The sequence below is a fragment of the Prionailurus viverrinus genome, chromosome A1 (genome assembly GCF_022837055.1).
Source record: "Prionailurus viverrinus isolate Anna chromosome A1, UM_Priviv_1.0, whole genome shotgun sequence".
NCBI classification, from domain to species: domain Eukaryota; kingdom Metazoa; phylum Chordata; class Mammalia; order Carnivora; family Felidae; genus Prionailurus; species Prionailurus viverrinus.
In genome coordinates this window covers 51,630,252-51,651,588 of record NC_062561.1, presented here as the reverse complement: position 1 = coordinate 51,651,588, position 21,337 = coordinate 51,630,252, and the positions used below count along the sequence as shown (strand labels likewise).

The 21,337-nt window shown below is 36.5% G+C and overlaps 1 protein-coding gene across 10 annotated transcripts in view; it reads left to right on the top strand.

The window, feature by feature from the left end:
* Positions 1 to 21,337, top strand: part of MYCBP2 (MYC binding protein 2) — a 286,982-nt gene that overhangs the window by 110,852 nt on the left and 154,793 nt on the right. For all 10 annotated transcript variants that reach the window (XM_047853582.1, XM_047853618.1, XM_047853590.1 and 7 more), the window contains 5 exons: positions 4,739 to 4,943; positions 5,542 to 5,695; positions 19,153 to 19,325; positions 20,276 to 20,401; positions 20,484 to 20,611. In XM_047853582.1, coding sequence (XP_047709538.1) covers positions 4,739 to 4,943; positions 5,542 to 5,695; positions 19,153 to 19,325; positions 20,276 to 20,401; positions 20,484 to 20,611 — 786 coding nt within the window. The remainder of the gene's footprint in view (positions 1 to 4,738; positions 4,944 to 5,541; positions 5,696 to 19,152; positions 19,326 to 20,275; positions 20,402 to 20,483; positions 20,612 to 21,337) is intronic.

Sequence of the window (21,337 nt, the reverse complement as noted above, 5' to 3'; positions counted from 1 at the left end):
AAAAAAGAATCTTTTATTTGGAAATAATTTTAAACTACAGAAAGGTTGCAAAAAGTAAGAGTAGTACATAGAACACCCATATACCCTTGAGCCAGATTCATCTATTGGTAACATTTTGATTTGCTTTATAACTTTTACATACATGCTCTTATTGTCCCTTACACACTCTGTGGGTGTGTGTGTAAAACTTTTTTTTCCTGAATCCTTTAAGAATAACTTTACATATATTGTGACCCTTTACTCTTGAATACTTCAGTTTATATTTTTTTGATTGATCCAGTAATTACTTTTTGACTTTTTTTTTGTCTCCTCTAATCTATGATCAGTCATTGCATCTGATTATCATGTCTCATTAGTCTCCTTTAATCTGTACCACACCCACACCTTTTCTTTGTCTATTATGATGACATTGATGTTTTTGAAGAGTATAGTACTTTTTTTTTTTCCTAATAAAATGAGCCTCATTTTTGTTTCTCTGCTATTTTCTCATGTTTAGATTTCAGGTTGTGCATTCCAAGGCAAAATACTATGTAAGTGATGTTGTGTTCTTCTCAGGTATCACGTCTGGAGGCACAAAGTACCCACCTGCCCTTCATTGATGATGCAATTTTTGATTACCTGGAAAATGTTTAATTTCTCTACTGCATAATTAGTATTTTTTCCCTTGAAATTAATAAGGAATTTATGGGTTGATTCAATTAAGTGAGTCCTATTAAAAAGACAGTTGTAGGGTACCTGCTTTTCATGCAGTTTCCCCCTAGACTTAGCATCCCATTCTTGCCTAGACCATTCTTTACTATAACGGTTACAAAAAGATGATTTTCTAATTCCAGCACGCCATCACATTTACCAATTGGCCCTTTGCATTTTAGTGTAAGCAAGAGCCCATCTTATTTGTTTCATACAGATGCATGTATTTGTATTTTTTTCATTACTGTCCTTAATTATTTGGTTGCTTCGATTGTCTCATATTTCATCGATTCAAGTCCCTTCAAGCTGGCTCCTGTGTTCTTGTGACATGCCCCTTCATTTTTGGGAGCATTTCCTTATTTCCTGGCATAACAAGATGTTTCAGGCTTACCTGTAAGCCTAGAATCAGCCATTTCTCTGAGAATGCAGGTTTGTTTTAGTGGGGAATAAGATTAGACACCCAGTTGAGCACTAGGTATATTTATTGCTATGGGGTGTCTTTATATCCCCAGTACACATATATGTACATATATCTATACATGTAAGTATTTTAGAAATCATAAGCCCATACCAGTCAGTACCTCTAATTCCATTTCATCCCTATAGGGGTCTTTCTTACCTTGACCCATTCCATGTTTGTTTTGTTTCCTTTTTCCACAGTAAGAATTTTGGCTTCTAACAATATCAATACATTTATTTCTCATTCAGTCAGTCCTAAAATATGGGTAAGATAGTTTTATATTTGATTTTCCCCTCACCACTATAAACACAAACTCACTGAAAGGAGTTCAGGATTTTCTGTCCCTCTCGCTCCTGCCCCCTTTTACCTGTGTCCCTCCCCAAAGCTAAAGGTATAAAGTCAAGTATTGTGTTTATAAGTCACGTGGGTTTTTCTTCTTACCCCAGTTCAGTGGAATATGTTATTCCTTTGGAATAGAATTGGATTCATTTCCTTCAGTTTGCTTTTTGTTTCATTTTAAAAAATAGTTAATATTAATAAGAATAGGTACAAATAACAGATTCTTTGTGAAGAGCAGCAACAGCCAAGGATTACCCTTCTTTCCCTTGTTTCTGAAAACAAGCCCTTTTTCAGATCCATTTGTCTCACCCTGTCCTGGGGCAGGGGTTCATCTCTGTAAAGTGAGTAAGATCTGATGTCAGGGGCTAAGGGAGAAAGAGAGATGACCTTTCAGCATGGAGGAGATCACTTCGTCCTCAAACAATGAATGAGGCTCCCGAGGGGTGTCAGCAGTAGTAGAAAAGGGGCAGATGCAGAAGACTGTTACACAGTGGCCTCCTTCTTCTCCCTGTGGTAACAGGCCCCCTAGCCCTTCCTGGGAACACACAGGTTAAAATGCTGACGCCTGACATGTCATGCCCCCTTTGAGCTCTCAGACTTCCAAGGAGAGAGGCTTGTGGCCCAATGCACTGTTTCAATTTGTTTTAGTTTTAGGATCCCTCTTCTCATATCCTTAGGTGTAATTTTATTTTTTGAATATGTAGAACATTGACATGTTTCTAAAAGTTAAGTTATGCAAAAATAGTATGTACTCTGTCAAATGTCATTTCCCCCCTATCCTTTTTACTCCATGCTTGTAAGTAATAAACTTCATTGTCTTCCAGTTTATCCTTCCTGAGTTTCTTGTAGGATTAATAAATAAATAAGTACACACATATACTGTCTACATCTGCATTGTATAGATACAGGTTTGTGTGCATATATGTATGCGTATGTATGTAACACATGTATCTATAATTATTTCCCCTTCTTTATTTTTCAAAAGGTAGCATTTTATATATGCTCTTCTGCACTTGGCCCTTTTTACTGTACTGTATTTCCTGGAAATCACTCCATGTTCGTAGAGATATTCCTTATTCTTTTTTTTTTTTATTTCTGCATAGTACATTGTACATATATACTATATTTTATTCAGTCAGTTTCTTATGCTTGGACATTTAAGTGCTTTCCAATATTTTGCAACAAAACAATAAATACTGTTAGAGGTGTATCTTTGAGGTAAATTTCTAGAAGTAAGGTTGCTGGGTTGAAGGTTAGTGCCTGTGTAGTTTTGTGAGATATTAACAACTCCCTTCTGTTTTGTATTCTCGCCAGCAATGGATGAGAATACCTGTTTCTCCACAGCTTTGCCAACACAATGCACTGTCATGCCTTTTAATTCGTGACAGTCTGATGGGTGAGAAGTGGCCCTGCACACTTTGAAGCCTTTTTCCAGTAGCTGGTGCTATGAACCTTCAAGCCCTTAACCTACATTTAGTGTTTTGACATTAAGGGTTAGGTTTTCTCTTTGGGTAGATGATTTTACCAGTGCTTTTTCCAAGTCCTCTGTACTCTCTCTTCTTCTCAAGCCACCCCTTTTGCAGGCTTCACCCCCTCCAACTTGCAGTGGCAGGTGGGTGGAGAAAATGGTTGGAATTTGTTTTATTCCTCTGGTTACAGGTGACTTAAAGGTCAGCAGATCTGCTGTTTCCTAATACTGCTGAAGGCTTGAGTGATGTGTGGTTTTCTTTGCCCTGTGTATTGGTTTTTATATTGTTTTGCGGGGGAGGGGGGATTGTGAATGTTAATATTTGAAATCAGACAACCATTATTGTCCTCTACCCCTAGAAGTTCTAGTTGTGAACTTTCATGAATTCAAATATGGTTTATGTGTAGCCATATTCTGAATGCCTGGGGTTGTCCAGGCATCTGTTGTATTTTTACACTGCTTTTCTTTACATTAGTTGGTTGATAGTAAGGGAGTAGATACTTATTTCGGTAGTTAATGACAAATAGAATTATTTTTCTTCTGAAAGCATAATGTCCTTGAATATGATATATTTTGCTCACTGTTCACATTCTTATGGGGTTTTTTTGTTTGTTCTTTTTTTTTTGTTTTTTTGTTTTTTTGTCAGAAAATAAGAACAGACATTGAAAGAAGCTGAGAATAAACATCAGGGTTTTTTTGGCTTCTCTGTTCCTATGCTTGCCACTTTTCCCTCCCCTGGCTCAGCCCAGGGATTGAAGTTCTGTTGCTTTTGCAGTCACTTTGTGGCTGTGGTTTCTTGCTATGATGTTGGAGTGATAGAACGCACTAGAAACCTAATAGTTGGGGTGAGAATTAACCAGGCTGTTTATAGTGCTCCAGACTCCCTTGTTCTTCAGCTTTTTTGCTAATGGTTTCTCATTCCCATTACTTACAGACAATGATGCGCTGGAAGTCAAGATCCAGCATTTTCCACCCTCAAGAGGGTTTTTGGAAGGGAAGTTTTTGTGGGGGGAGGGTGAGCTCCTGAGCCTGGGGTGGATGAATGTTTACCTATTCACCATCAGCATTCTTTTATAGCTACTAGCTTAGTGGAGAAAGGCTTCCTCTTATTTTTTAAATTAAACTCTTACCTAACCTAGTACCTGTGGACAGCCATAGTTTTAAATAAGTTAACAAGTATTTACTTAAGATACCATTCCTTAACATTTTTTCTGCTGTTTATTTTGAAACATAAATGAAATAACTTACTAACACATGATCATGTGAACATACTTAATTTTCAGATTGTATTCACAAGTTGTAGTATTCATTATTTTGGCCTTTACTCAAATATTTTCAGACTGTGATTTTAATAGTGACTTTCATTGTATACTGTCAACATCACAGTGATTTTTTTCAGAGTGAATTTTTTAAATGAACAATTTGTAATACTAATTTTTTTTAACATGTTGTATATTGTACTTTCCATTTAAATGTAGGTAAAGACAATATTTCAGGGAGATTTCTTGCATGGAAAATATTTAGCTTTATTATTGTTTTTTAATAATGCATTTTGTGGCTTATTAGGAGCAGAGTTTCTAAGAATAATAGAAATTATTTTATTGCTATATAAATTTTGGTCCAAATTTCACATGAATGTCATTAATAAGTAAAAGTACTAACAGTAAATAAAGAATAATTTTTCATAGAGCTATTTTTGTCTACTCTCTTCTTAATTTTATAAAAAATCAGATATTTTTTTATCCAATAATGTTGTTATTATGGTTTATTTAATTTTTTAGAAAGGACAACTTGGCAGACCAATTTTGGATGTGCCATACTGGAATGCAAAACCAGCTCCCATGCCTAACATTGGATCAAAATATGGAAGAAAAGCTACCTGGATAGGTGCAAGTGGGGACCAGACTTTCTTACGAATTGATGAAGCACTTATTAATTCTCATGTACTTGCTACATCAGAAATTTTTGCCAGTAAACACATAATAGGTAATATCCCTAAAAAACGTCCTTCCCAAAATCATTTTCTTGATTGATAGTAAATGATTCATCATCTTTCCTTATCATTAGATAAGTCTTAGAGCTTTTTGTTTTCTTTCTGTTTGAAGAAATTTTAAAGAAGCTTCCAAGTGTCTGTGATTATATGAGTATTTATAAGCTAGGGAGTCGTGGAAATATGAACCAAATTGAAGTAGGATAAACCCTGTGTTGGAAGGAGGAATTTTTGTATATTAGTTCTGGTTAGGTAAATGGTAGAAATTAATTTTTATGAAAGGTTATGTAAGTCAAACTTTGAAGTTCCATCTGTAGGTATCAATCTATACTTGTGTCTGTGATACCATAAATAATTATATAATAGGGTAATATAGATTTTAAGAGCATGTGTTGTGGATTTAGACCACCTGAGATTTTAGTCCTAATTCTATTACTTAAAAATGTTTAGTTAATCTATTTAAATCTCAGTTTTGTCTCATCTATGAAATGGATGTAATAATAATACATACCTTATAAGTAATACTTAATTTCTAAGCTGAGGGTATGTAAAAGGGTAATGCATTTTTAAGATGTATAAATATCTTTCCTCAAGGCTTGGTACCTGCTTCTATGTCAGAACCTCCTCCATTTAAATGTCTTCTGATCAATAAAGTGGATGGGAGTTGTAAAACTTTTAATGACTCTGAACAAGAGGATCTGCAAGGATTTGGTGTGTGTCTTGACCCTGTGTATGATGTCATTTGGAGGTAAGCTCTGTTTATAAAATAGAGTGGTGAATAAGTTTTGATCAAATTATACTTTTGTGGTGATGTAAAATTCATGTGTAAGCAGACTTTACATACATGAGTACTTTCCTATTTAACTGTGCTTCCTGGGACCTTTACAGTGTAGTGCAGTGATTAAGGCAGCCAGTCTGCCTCAGTTTATCCCACATCCACAATTTGCTTTCTGTGTCAACTTGGAATAGTTATCATGGCTCTATGTGCTTCACTTCTCTCATTTATAAATTTGGAATGATAATAGTACCTACCTCATAGATTGTTAGGAGGAGTGAAGAATTTAGAGCTGAGGCACATAGTAGGTGCTATAGAATTGTTTGCCACTGTCATTATATTAAGCACTTTTACTTTTAAGAATTCTGTTATTATTTTTGGTCTTTCAGCAATCATATCTAAACTGTGTAGAGCTCATTCTTTTTTCATAAATATTGAATTATTACCGACTATGTAGAAGAAACTGTGCCAAACATAGTACAGAATAATTAAGGTAAATAAACTCGCCCTTTATGAATGCACATAACAGAATCCCCAAATTGGTAGAGAAATGTCGAACTATATAGGGCTACCAAACTCTGGAAACTGTAAAAATGTAGAGAATGGATACAGATACACTAGAGACTCAAATTATATTGTATTTGTTTAAAATTTATTATGGTGCTTCATATATATAATGAGTAAAGAAAAGTGTTGTCCCTTTCAGCAACTCTAGGTTTGAATACTAGTAGGAGGTGTCCCCTGCATTACCAGAGTGACTTATCACAGGACTTACCTCCCCCGCCCCGCCCCAATCCCTTGCATTGTTTATTTGGCCAACATCAGTGGACAGGAATTAGATAAATTGAAAGGTTTAAGTAGCACCAGTAAGGAAAGGCAAAAGGCTTTTTCTGTCTTCCTTCCTCTGCACGTGCCTGCTTTCATTTCTATCAGCCAGCCACGTCTTAAGAGGCCATGCTATCATTCCTAAGGCTGCATTCAGAGTGAAGTAATTATATTGCTTCCCAGGTTGCTGACCAGCATAACTATCTTACTTGGACACTTTGTGAGAAGGTCTGGAAGCCAGAATTGAGTAGTGCTTTTCATTCTCCTTGGCAGCATTACATAGGATAGATTAGATAATGAAAGACTGCAGGTAAGTAGTCTTACAGTAAATCTTACAGAGACATGAAATACTAGGAATCAAAATTAGAGTGGTCATGTGGGATAGCATGGAGGGTATAGAAAGGCACATGGTGTAAAGATAGACTAGTCATTAGTTATTTACTGATTACAAGTCCATACACAAGAGACTTAGTTACCAAAGAGCAAGCATTGGTTTGGACCTAGGGTGTTTTATTTTCTAGAATCTTTATAGAATATGTATAACTTTTATATGTTTTATTTTTAAATTTTTTTTTTCAACATTTATTTATTTTTGGGACAGAGAGAGACAGAGCATGAACGGGGGAGGGGCAGAGAGAGAGGGAGACACAGAATCGGAAACAGGCTCCAGGCTCTGAGCCATCAGCCCAGAGCCTGACGCGGGGCTCGAACTCGCGGACCGCGAGATCGTGACCTGGCTGAAGTCGGACGCTTAACCGACTGCGCCACCCAGGCGCCCCTATGTTTTATTTTTAAATGAAGTAAATTTGCATTAGCAAAATAAAAGTTGACAGGGTGGAATTTGTTTATGGATACATTCACTAAATTAGAAATGCATTCTCTATATTAGTTAATAGCAGAACTGGATTCTAATAGTATAACTAGACCCATTTCCTAGAGTCTTAACAGAACTCAGAAGTGTGGTAGGCAGTTAGTTGAACCTTGCCTTTTTCACATATGGTGATAACATTGGGAGAGATGATCTCGAGTGTCTCCACAGTCCTTGACCATTTACCCCTTTGTTCCAGAACAAAGATTGAGAGATGAAGAGCAGTCACTCCTCCAGTGTTTCACTAAAACAGCTAGAGGGTGTTTTCTTGTAATCAGAATTAGAGTTTTTATTCTGTTATCCTGACTTCAGGCTATTTTATGTCCTTTGTGTTTTTCACTAGGGTACTTGCATTTTACAGCTGTCATAGGTACTGCAGATTCAGTATTAGCTTACTTTGACTTTCCTTCCATCTAGAATGCTTCTTTTTGTAGTCTTAACAGAGAATTTCTCCTGTATAATTAGAAACTTAACACCTATAAAAAGCAGATGAATGTTAAGAATAGCAATTTTATTTCCCACTTCAAAATATATACAATTAATACATGAATATGTGTTTTCATTTTTAAAAAAATTTTTTAACGTTTGTTCATTTATTTTTTTAATAAGAAATTTATTGTCAAATTGGTTTCCAAACAACACCCAGTGCTCATCCCAACAGGTGCCCTCAATGCCCATCACCCACTTTCCCCTCCCTCCCACCCCCCCATCAACCCTCAGTTTATTCTCAGTTTTTAAGAGTCTCTTATGCTTTGCCTCCCTCCCTATTTTTTTCCCCTTCCCCTCCCCCATGGTGTTCTGTTAAGTTTCTCAAGATCTACGTAAGAGTGAAAACATATGGTATCTATCTTTCTCTGTATGACTTATTTCACGTAGTATAACACTCTCTAGTTCCATCCACGTTGCTACAAAAGGCCGTATTTCATTCTTTCTCATTGCCAAGTAGTATTCCATTGTATATAAAAACCACACCTTCTTTATCCATTCATCAGTTGATGGACATTTAGGCTCTTTCCATAATTTGGCTATTGTTGAAAAAGCTGCTATAAACATTGGGGTACAAGCGCCCCTATGCATCAGCACTCCTGTATCCCTTGGGTAAATTCCCAGCAGTGCTATTACTGGGTCATAGGGTAGATCTATTTTTAATTTTTTGAGGAACCTCCACACTGTTTTCCAGAGTGGGTGCACCAGTTTGCATTTCCACCAACAGTGCAAGAGGGTTCCCGTTTCTCCACATCCTCGCCAACATCTAAAGTCTTCTAATTTGTTAATTTTAGCCACTCTGACTTGTGTGAGGTGCTGAGTGTGGTTTTGATTTGTATTTCCCTGATGAGGAGTGACGTTGAGCATCTTTTCATGTGCCTGTTGGCCATCTGGATGTCTTCTTTAGAGAAGTGTCTATTCATGTTTTCTGCCCATTTCTTCACCGGATTATTTGTTTTTGGGGTGTGGAGTTTGGTGAGTTCTTTATAGATTTTAGATACTAGCCCTTTGTCCAATATGTCATTTTAAGATATCTTTTCCCATTCCGTTGGTTGCCTTTTAGTTTTGTTGATTGTTTCCTCTGCAGTGCAGAAGCTTTTTATCTTCATGAGGTCCTAATACTTCATTTTTGCTTTTAATTCCCTTGCCTTTCAGGATGTGTCAAGTAAGAAATTGCTGCGGCTGAGGTCAGAGAGATTTTTTCCTGCTTTCTCCTCTAGTGTTTTGATGGTTTCTTGTCTCAAATTCAGGTCCTTTATCCATTTTGAATTTATTTTTGTGAATGGTGTAAGTAAGTGGTCTAGTTTCATTCTTCTGCATGTTGCTGTCCAGTTCTCCCAGCACCATTTGTTAAAGAGACTGTCTGTTTTCCATTGGATATTCTTTCCTGCTTTGTCAAAGATTAGTTGGCCATACTTTTGTGGGTCCAATTCTGGAGTCTCTATTCTATTCCACTGGTCTTTGTGTCTGTCTTTGTGCCAATACCATGCTGTCTTGATGATTACAGCTTTGTAGTGGAGGCCAAAGTCTGGGATTGTGATGCCTCCTGCTTTGGTCTTCTTCTTCAAAATTACTTTGGCTATTTGGGGTCTTTTGTGGTTCCATATAAATTTTAGGATTGCTTGTTCTAGCTTCAAGAAGAATGCTGGTGCAATTGTGATTGGGATAGCATTGAATGTGTAGACAGCTTTGGGTAGAATTGACATTTTAACAATATTTATTCTTCCAACCCATGAGCATGGAATGTTTTTCCATTTCTTTATATCTTCTTCAATTTCCTTCATAAGCTTTCTATACTTTTCAGCATACGGATCTTTTACATTTTTGGTTAGGTTTATTCCTAGGTATTTTATGATTCTTGGTGCAGTTGTGAATGGGATCAGTTTCTTTGTCTTTCTGTTCCTTCATTATTAATGTACAAGAATGCAGCTGATTTCTGTAAATTAATTCTGTATCCTGCGACTTTGCTGAATTCATGTATCAGTTCTAGCAGACTTTTGGTGGAGTCTGTCTGGTTTTCCATATATAATATCATGTCATCTGCAAAAAGTGAAAGCTTGAATTCATCTTTGCCAATTTTGATGCCCTTGATTTCCTTTTGTTGCCTGATTGCTGATGCTAGAACTTCCAACACTATATTAGCAAACAGCAGTGAGAGTGGACATCCCTGTCATGTTCCTGATCTCAGGAGGAAAGCTCTCAGTTTTTCCCCATTGAGGATGATATTAGCTGTGGGCTTTTCATAAATGGCTTTTATGATGTTTAAGTATGTTCCTTCTATCCCGACTTTCTCGAGGGTTTTTATTAAGAAAGGATGCTGAATTTTGTCAAATGCTTTTTCTGCTTCGATTGACAGGATCATATGGTTCTTTTCTTTTCTTTTATTAATGTGATGTATCACATTGATTGATTTGCGAACGTTGAACCAGCCCTGCAGCCCAGGAATAAATCCCACTTGATCATGGTGAATAATTTTTTTTGTATGCTGTTGAATTCGATTTGCTAGTATCTTGTTGAGGATTTTTGCATCCGTATTCATCAAGGATATTGCCCTGTAGTTCTCTTTTTTTTGCTGGGTCTCTGTCTGGTTTGGGAATCAAAGTAATGCTGGCTTCATAGAATGAGTCTGGAAGTTTTCCTTCCCTTTCTATTTCTTGGAATAGCTTGAGAAGGATAGGTATTATCTCTGTTTTAAATGTCTGGTAGAATTCCCCAGGGAAGCCATCTGGTCCTGGACTCTTATTTGTTGGGAGATTTTTGATAACTGATTCAATTTCTTTGCTGGTAATGGGTCTGTTCAAGTTTTCTATTTCTTTCCATTTGAGTTTCAGAAGTGTATGGGTGCTTAGGTATTTGAACATTTCTTCTAGGCTGTCCAGTTTGTTGGCATATAATTTTTGATAGTATTCCCTGATAATTGCTTGTGTTTCTGAGGGATTGATTATAATAATTGCATTTTCATTCATGATTTTATCTATTTGGGTAATCTCCCTTTTCTTTTTGAGAAGCTTGGCTAGAGGTTTATCAATTTTGTTTATTTTTTTCAAAAAACCAATCTTAGTTTCATTGATCTGCTCTACAGTTTTTTTAGATTCTATATTATTTCTGCTCTGATCTTTATTATTTCTCTTCTTCTGCTGGGTTTGGGATGTCTTTGCTGTTCTGCTCTATTTCCTTTAGGTGTGCTGTTAGATTTTGTATTTGGGATTTTTCTTGTTTCTTAAGATAGGCCTGGATTGCAATGTATTTTCCTCTCAGGACTGCCTTTGCTACATCCCAAAGCGTTTGGATTGTTGTATTTTCATCTTCATTTGTTTGCATATATTTTTAAATTTCTTCTCTAATTGCCTGGTTGACCCATTCATTGTTTAGTGGGGTGTTCTTTAACCTCCATGCTTTTGGAGGTTTTCCAGGCTTTTTCCTGTGGTTGATTTCAAGTTTCATAGTATTGTGGTCTTTAAGTGTGCATGGTATGATCTCAGTTCTTTTATGCTTATGAAGGGCTGTTTTGTGACCCAGTATGTGATCTCTCTTGGAGAATGTTCCATGTGCACTGGAGAAGAAAATATATTCTGTTGCTTTGGGATGCAGAGTTCTAAATATATCTGCTAAGTCCATCTGATCCAATGTATCATTCAGGGCCCTTGTTTCTTTATTGATCCTGTGTCTAGATGATCTATCCATTTCTGTAAGTGGAGTATTAAAGTCCCCTGCAATACCACATTCTTATCAACATGGTTGCTTATGTTTGTGATTGTTTTATATATTTGGGGGCTCCCATGTTTGGTGCATAGACATTTATAATTGTTAGCTCTTCCTGATGGATAGACCCTGTAATTATTATATAATGCCCTTCTTCATCTCTTGTTACCACCTTTAATTTAAAGTCTAGTTTGTCTGATGTAAGTATGGCTACTCAGCTTTCTTCTGACTTGCGGTAGCATGATAGATAGTTCTCCATCCCCTCACTTTCAATCTGAAGTTGTCCTCAAGTGTAAAATGAGTCTCTTGTAGACAGCAAATAGATGGGTCTTGTTTTCTTATCCATTCTGATACCATTTGTCTTTTGATTGGAGCATTTAGTCCATTTACATTCATTGTTGTTATTGAAAGATATGGGTTTAGAGTCATTGTGATGTCCGTAGGTTTCATGCTTGTAGTGATATCTCTGGTACTTTGTGGTCCTTACCACATTTCACTCACAGAATCCCCCTTAGGATCTCTTGTAGGGCTGGTTTAGTGGTGATGAATTCCTTCAGTTTTTGTGTGTTTGGGAAAACCTTTATCTCTCCTAATCTGAATGACAGCCCTGCTGGATAAAGGATTCTCAGCTACAGATTTTTTCTGTTCATCACATTGAAGATTTCTTGCCATTCCTCTCTGGCCCACCAAGTTTCAGTAGATAGGTCTGCTACTACCCTTATGTGTCTAGCTTTGTAAGTTAGGGCCTGTTTATCCCTAACTGCTTTCAGAATTCTCTCTTTATCCTTGTATTTTGCCAGTTTCACTATGATGTGTCATGCAGAAGTTTGATTCAAGTTACAGCTGAAGGTAGTTCTCTGTGCCTCTTTGATTTTAATGCCTGTTTCCTTCCCCATATCAGGGAAGTCTCAGCTATGATTTGTTCAAGTACACCTTCAGCCCCTCTCTCTTTCTCTTCCTCTTCTAGAATTTCTATGATACAGATATTGTTCCATTTGATTGCATCACTTAGTTCTCTAATTCTCCCCTCATACTCCTGGATTTTTTTTATCTCTCTTTTTGTCAGCTTCCTCATTTTCCATAATTTTGTCTTCTAATTCACCTATTGTCTCCTCTGCCTCTTTAATCCGTGCTATGGCAGCCTCCATTTTATTTTGCACCTCATTTATAGCATTTTTTAGTTCCTCATGACTATTTTTAGTCCCTTGATCTCTGTAGTAATAGATTCTCTGCTGTCCTGTATGCTTTTTTCAAGCCCAGTGATTAATTTTATGACTATTATTCTAAATTCTTGTTCCGTTATATTGCTTAAATCGGTTTTGGTCAATTCGTTAGCTGTCGTTACTTCCTGGAGTCTCTTTTGAGGAGAATTCTTCCGTTTCGTCATTTTGGATAGTCCCTGGAGTGGCACAGAACTGCAGGGCACTTCCCCTGTGCTGTCTGGAGTAACTTGTGTTGTTGGGCGGGGCTGCAGTCAGACTAGATGTCTGTCCCCAGCCCACCACTGGGGTCACAGTCAGACTGGTGTGTACCTTATCTTCCCTTCTTCCAGGGGCAGGACTCACTGTGGAGTGGTGTGGCTTCTGTCTGGGCTGCTTACACACTGCCAGTTTTGTAGTGCTGTTGAGATGGGATCTGGCCAAGGGCATATCAGACGGGGTGATCTGCAAGGTACACAGGGGCAGGAGGGGTAGGCTTAGCTTGCTTTGCAGTAGGTGGTCCCCTGCGGGAGGGGCATTGCAGCACCTGGAGGGAGGCAGGCCCCTTGGAGGGATGGATCCGCAGAAGCACAACATTGGGCGTTTGCATGGTGCAAGCCTTTATTCATTTGTTGAGAGAGAGAGAGAGAGAGAGAGAGAGAGAGAGAGAGAGAGAGAGACACACACACACACACACACACACACACACACACACAGTGTGAGTAGGGGAGAGGCAGAGAGAGAGGGAGACACAGACTCTGACGCAGGCTCCAGGCTCTGAGCTGTCAGCACAGAGCCCGATGTGGGGCTTGAACTCACAGGTGAGATCATGACCTGAGTCGAAGTCGGAAGCTCAACCCACTGAGCCACCCCGGAGCCCCAGTTTGACACCTTTTTAAATGCATGTATTTTTAAAATACAAATAAGAATATATTCATTTTAAAAGTTAGGTTTTTTGCTAAACAACAATTTCTAGGTCTTTCCAAGTCACTACTCTAAGAACTGCTTTTTTGTTAAACCTGTATAGAATCCTGTAGTCTGGATATACCAAAATATACTGATCTATTTCCCTATTAATGAACAAAATTTTTAGATTATTTTTTAATGTTTCAGTATTATCTATAATGCCCCAGTGAACACACAAACACACACATGTATATAAGCACAGAGTTTTATACTCATGGGAGTGTATTGCTATGAGGTGGCTTTCAAGAAGTGGAATTGCTGAGTCAGAAGATAGTCAGAATTGTCATATATACCTGCCCTTTTCTCCCTTAATACTCTCTTCACCAACCGCATGGCAGAGTCCGTATTTTCCCATACTATTGCATCACTATACAGTTATTATCATTTAATAATATTAAATACTAATATTAATACTGTATGCTAATACTGCACTATTATTTTCAATTTTTGCTATTTTAATTTTATTCTGTTAATATTTAAATACATACTATATGATATGAGATAGACAATGTCCTTGCTCTTAGGGAAGTCATCTTTTTTTTTTTAACAGAGATAAAGACTGTACAAAATGATTATCTAATATACTTTACAGAGCTTGCTCAGCATTATTAAGGAAAAAGAGGGCGCTATGATTGAGGTTAACAGCAGTGACCTATATTCCATTCAGTGGAGATAGTATAAGTTAAGACCTTAAAATATAAAAAGAACCAGGCATTTGAAGAGTTATGAAAAGTTTTCTGAGCAGGGAGAGCTTAGTAGACCCAAATGCTTTGGTACCAGCAAGAGCTTGGCTGTGTTTTAGGAACTTGAAAAAAGCCAGTGTGGTTAGAACATATTGAGTGAGTGGCACAAAATGAATTCAAAGGAGTAGGCAGGGCTAGGACATGCAGGACTTTGTAGGGTAGATCAAGAAATTTGAGTTTTCTTCCAATAGGAAGTTTTTGTAGGATGTTGAGTTGGGAAGTGACACTAAGAGATTATACTTACTGTGTGGAAAATAGATGGAAGGAGGCAGGCACAGATACAGGAGGTTACTGCAGTAGTGCAAGGGAGAGAGGATGGCATGAAACTTAGGGTTGTGGTGGGAAAGATGGGAGGAGAAGGCAGTAGCACATAGTTTGGAATAGAGCCAATAGAACTTGGTTAACTTGGGGGTGGGGTTCTGGGGGGGAGTGGTGGGGGTGGGGGCAGTGGCCATTTAAGGAAAGAAAGTGTTCAAGGATGATTCCCAAAGTTCTGATTTTGGCATTTGAATAGACATTAACTGAGCCAAGAGAGGCAGAGAAAGGAACAGATTTTGTCAAGATTTCTGTTTTTGACATGTTAAGTAGGCAGAGAAGTGAGCCAGGCACAAAGGACTAGTTTGGACTGGGAATGTAAATTCCAGAATTTTTAGTTTATAGGTATATCTAAAGGGGTGTTTTTGAACGAGAGCACCTAGGCAGAGAATGTAGGTTGAGGAGAGTCCTAAACTTAAAACATTTTAAGTTAGGGGAGAGAGGAACTAGACAGGAGACTAGAAAGAGCAGCCAGTGAACTATTAGAAAAAGCGAAAAGGGTGTGCTGACATGGAAGTGAGAAGGGGATGGATCATAAAGAGGAGCATTTAATGATGTTGAATATGCTGAGGGCTTGACTAAGTAGATGACAAAAAATTCCATTAGGTTTAACTACTTAGAAGTTATTTACAACTTTGAGAATAATTTCATGCAAGTGTTAGATGTGCAAACTAGATTGGTATGGTTTGAAGAGTGGGGATTTCCACTTTTGGCAATTTGATGAACTAAAAAAAAATAAGTTTAAATTAAAAAAAATTTTTTTATGTTTATTTATTTCTGAGACAGAGAGAGACAGAGCATGGGTCGGGGAGGGGCAGAGAGAGAGGGAAACACAGAATCAGAAGCAGGCTCCAGGCTCTGAGCTGTCAGCACAGAGCCCGATGTGGGGCTCGAACTCACAAACCGTGAGATCATGACCCGAGCTGAAGTCAGTCGCTCAACTGACTGAGCCACCCAGGCACCCCAAGTTTAAATTTTATACATTGCTTGGCACTCAGCTAAGATATCACTAATATAGTGCCCCTCTCTTCCACCCCTACCTCAAAGAATGAAAACCAGCATAAAAATAAAAATCATACCTCATGAGGTGACCCTTGAGAAGTAAGCAGTCAGCACTGTAAACACAGGATTTTGCTGAGGGCAACTGCTGATAAGCAGTGCTGCAGTTTGGAAAACAAACATTGTGCCAGCTACAAGGTGAGGGAGATGGGAACTGATCCTGAAAATTCTGTTAAGCATCTGGCCTTAGAATGATGCTGAAGTGGGATCAAATAGGTAATACCCCTCTGTCTCCAGCACAAGGCCAGTGTAAATCCTCCATGCTTTGGTACCAGCATGGTACCATAGGTTTTAATGAATTAACATTCCATCAAGTATGAGCACCAAGTCAAAGATTGCTTAACATACAAGTAATATCACTTTTAATGAAATTCAGCAAGAGGCAAGCAATGAGATCTTGGAATTATCAGAAATAATATAAAGTATATATGAAATGTTTAAAAAATAAAAGATGGAATTGAACAACAAAAGAAAACTCGTAAGACTCAAGATGATGAAGCATATTTGAAAAACAACCAACCAAAACTTTTATAAATGAAGAATAGTTTTTTACACAAATGCATGAGTAGATCATATTTGAACAAATGAAAGGGAATTACACAAAATGCCAGAGACAAGAATATAAAAAAAGTGGGAGCGCCTGGGTGATTCAGTCGGTTAAGCGTCTGACTTCAGCTCAGGTCATGATCTTGCAGTCCGTGAATTCAAGTCCCACACTGGGCTCTGTGCTGACAGCTGGCATTCTGTCTGTCTCTCTCTCCCTCTCAAAAATAAATAAACATTAAAAAATTTTTTTTTAATAAAAAAATGTGAAAGAGATTTGAGAATATAATGAGAAGATCTAGTACACATCCAAGAAGAAAATATTAGAAATTAGAGAAAATAAAGGAGAAAAACATTTGAAGAGATAATGCCTAATAATTTTCCAGAACCAAAAAAAGGTTTAAATTTGCAGATATCTGGGATGCCTGAGTGGCTCAGTTGGTTAAGCATCCGACTCTTGGTTTCAGCTCAGGTCCTGATCTCACAGTTCATGAGTTAAAGCCCAGCATCTGGCTCTGTGCTGACAGCATGCAGCCTGCTTGGGATTTCTCTCTCCCTCGTTGTCTCCCCCTCCCCAACTCATGCTGTCTCTGTCTCTCTCAAAATAAATAAATAAAACTTAAAAAATAAAAAAATAAATTCACAGATACTAGAAATTATGTGTTTCCATTATCTACAATCAAGAGAAATTGTTGTGAAATTATAGAACACTAAGACTAAGATAAAAATCTTAAAAGCAACTAGAGAAATAATCACACACACACACACAAACTAATTAATAGATTAAATTAAAATTTAATAGTACAATTATATTAATGCTACTAATTGTAGCAGGTACTTTCATAGAATTTGTTCTGTGCCAAGTATTATTTTTAAGTTTAAGATAAAGATTTTTTAATAATTATTTTTAATTATGGTAAAAAACAAAATTTAACCATTTCTAGTTGTACAATTCAGCAGTGTTAGGTATATTCACATTGCTCTACAACAGATCTGCAGAATGTTTTTATCTTGCAAAACTGAAACTCTGTACCCAAAGAACAGTTCCCTATTACTCTGTCCCTGTAGCCTGTAGCAGCCACCATTCTACTTTCAGTCAATTTGACCAGTTTTGATATATAAGTGGAATCATACAGTATTTGTCTTTTTTGTGACTAGCTTATTTCTAGCATCATGTTCTCAAGATTCATTCGCATTATAGCCTGTGACAGAATTGTTTAAGGCTGGAATAACATTCCATTGTATGTTTCTACCACATTTTATTTATCCACTATCCATCCATGGATGCTTCAGTTGCTTGCACCTTTTGGCTCTTGTGGATAATACTGCTATGATTGTAAGTGTGTAAATATCTCTTCAAGATTGTCCTTTGTATTTAGTAAATTTGGATCATCAAGCACCATTGATTGACAAAAACAACCTTAATAAATGAATATGATTGTTAGCTGTATCTGACATAAATCAGATTTTCAAAAGAACCTGGGTATTCTGTATAGGAATACCAGTTGTGGAAAAAATGAGAATTTTGTTCTTCCTTCCCATTTACTCTTGTATTAATGCTTTAGGGAAACTTATAAAATTATCCACAGCAGCATTTTTTTGTAATGGAAAAATTGAGTGGTTTTCATTTTTTTGCCATCATTAGTAGAATGGACAAATAGCTGTAATATAGTCACATGAGCTATTAATACTCTATAACAATGAGAATGAATGAGCTTGCAGTTATACACCATTGTATAAATACGTTGTAAGCATATTCTATTGTTTGAAGAAAGCAAGCCACAGAAAAACACATAAATTGTGTATCCTGTTCATAAACAATTCAAAACATGAAACTTAAATACTACACAATTTTGGTATAACATATGAAAATCATAAACGTAAGAAGAGAATGATAAACTTTTAAACTTCAAAGTAATTGCTACCTTTGAAAGAAAAGGAAAGAAATTAAGTAGAGAGGGAGATCCAGGGCACTTAAAATGTAGTAGTAATGTTCTTTTTACTGGTGCACATTATGGCATTATTCTTCATACCTTATCTTGAAAATATTTTGTTACTATTCTTTTGTATGTACTCTGTAGTTGATTAAAACAACTTTTCCAAAAAGAATTCATAGCAAAAAATTGGCAAAGAAATGGAGGCAGCTTTTTGAGAATATTTTTATGGAAGGGATAAGAGAAATGAAATAATGGTGGGGGGTATTGTGGGTCCCTTATGGTTTACTGTTTATTAGTAAGGTTGAACACCTCCTTACACTTTATTTGTGTTTCATTTGTGGAAACAGCATTCCAAGTCTTTTGTCCACTTTTGATATTAGATTGATACCTCTTTTTGTCTTGCAGGAGCTCTTATACATTGTGAATACTGTTCTTTTGTCTCATGTGTGTTTCACATATTTTCTTTCAACTTGGCCTTTGTCTTTAGACTTCATCTGTAGACTTTTTGTTGTACAAAGCTTTATATATGTGTGCACCATGTGTACTATTGCTCCTGTACTCATAAAAAAAAATCATAGCCCGTGTTACTGTTTCATTCAAATTATTCCACTTACAGTGACATAAATCATTTTATTTATATACTTAGCTCAGATAGAGAAAATAATGAGCTACATTTTATCCTCTTTAAGCTGACTGTATGTAATCCCTTTGTATCATCAATTCTACTTTAGAAAAATTTTTTTAATGAAACTGTATGTTGAAGTGCTATAATTATTCTTTCTTGAAGGTTTCGACCAAATACCAGAGAGCTGTGGTGTTACAATGCAGTGGTTGCTGATGCCAGACTTCCCTCTGCAGCAGACATGCAGTCCAGATGTAGTATTCTAAGTCCTGAACTTGCCTTACCAACAGGATCAAGGGCTCTCACCACCCGATCTCATGCAGCTTTGCACATTCTAGGTAGGGTTGCTCTTTGATGACCAGTTAATTTTCATTCATGCAGTGTGCTGAGAATTTTTTTTTTGAGAATATTTAGATTTGTATGTCATTTTTTCATGTGTGTTAAACAACAAAATACTAGGTGCAATGTAAGTTAAACCCCCTAGCTTTAAGAGGTTTGTTTATCCAACAAAGAACAATACATCAGATTTGAACCAACATAGTTTGTGTATGTCCAAGTATAAAGCATCTCTGAAGATAATTTTCCTAATAGGTATTTTTTTAAATAATATCTTTGTTTAGGTTAAATATATTAACTTTAGAGATACAGATAGAATATTCAAATATATAATTATAATATTTAATTTATATACATTATTTTAAATGACATCCTATAAAATACATATTCATATAATTATAAATTTTATACATATTCTTTCTTTTTTTTACATAACACAGTTTCTCTTTACTTCTATTTAATTATTTGAAATACAGCATTTTTTTAGTTTATATAGATATTCTGTTGGTGGAAATTTTGTACCAATCCACATAACTACTTATTTTGTTGTTTTTTAAAAAGATCCTTAAAAAGACTTATTTATGTTTATCTAAACCTAGCAGTTGTGAAGTCATATTCCTAAGTATAATTACTAGAGCATACATATAATTCCTTGCTTCTTTTTTCTCAAATTTCAGCTGGTAAATCATTATAAACATCCAAAACTAAAGATGCAGTTTTTTGCAAAACATTGACGTATAGAATGTGTTTAAATATGACAATTACCTAAGCAGTGGAGAATTCTTATTGGTTATAGGTGTTCTCTCATGAAATATTGTTTAAATTTTGGAATACATTTATTGAGCACACTCAGAGTTAACTATTTTAATTTATTCCCTACATCATCTCCTGTCATCAATATAATAGGAAATTTTAATTTCAAGGAGTTGAATTTTTGTTTGTTTGTTTTTAGGTTGCCTTGATACCTTAGCAGCTATGCAGGATTTAAAAATGGGTGTTGCAAGTACAGAGGAGGAGACTCAAGCAGTAATGAAGGTTTATTCCAAAGAAGATTATAGTGTAGTGAACAGGTTTGAAAGTATGTATATTTATCTTTAGGAAATATTGTTTTATAAGTGAAATATAAATATCTTAAAACATAAATTATTTGTGTCCTTTAGGTCATGGAGGGGGCTGGGGTTACTCTGCCCATTCAGTAGAAGCTATACGTTTTAGTGCTGACACTGATATTTTACTTGGTGGCCTTGGTCTGTTTGGAGGTAGAGGAGAATATACTGCGAAAATTAAGGTAAGCAGTTTTTTGACACTGTTGCCCTTTTTTGAAGATGTTGGTTTTGACTTAGCTTATTATTTTATATATATAATATATATAAAAAAGGACTTGAGGAAACATTGCTAAAATCTAATATAATAATACTAAAGCATTGACTCATTAGAAAAGCAAAAGTCAAGAAGTGAGGAAATGATGGAAAATGATTTTATAATAATTTTAGGCTGAAAAAGACTATAATAGTCAATCTCAATCCTTTGTGCTGAACTTCCTAGTGGTCTAGGAACAGCAGTACCTTTTGATATGCCTCCATTTTTGTAGCCACTTTAATAACGAGGGCACAGCTGTTTTGATTCAGGGACATTTTGATGTAGCCTTAAAAGTCATTAGGGGATCTGGGTGGCTCAATAGGTTAAGCATCCACCTCTTGATGTCGGCTCAGGTCATGATCTCCTGGTTTGTGAGATCAAGCCCCGCAATGGGCTCCATACTGACCGTGGAAACTGCTTGGGATTCTTTCTCTCCCTCTCTCTGCCCCTCCCCCCGCTCATGTGTATGCTCACTCTCTCAAATAAAGAAACTTTTTAAAAAGTTAGCATTTTTGATGCCAAATACTATGTAAACAGACATGATCACCCTAAGAGTGGGGACCAGGAATGAAGTGAGAGATGGAATATGGGGTATGGAATTCATCAGGGAGATAACATAAAAGTAATCAAAAGTCCTAAGTTTACCTGTTCATCT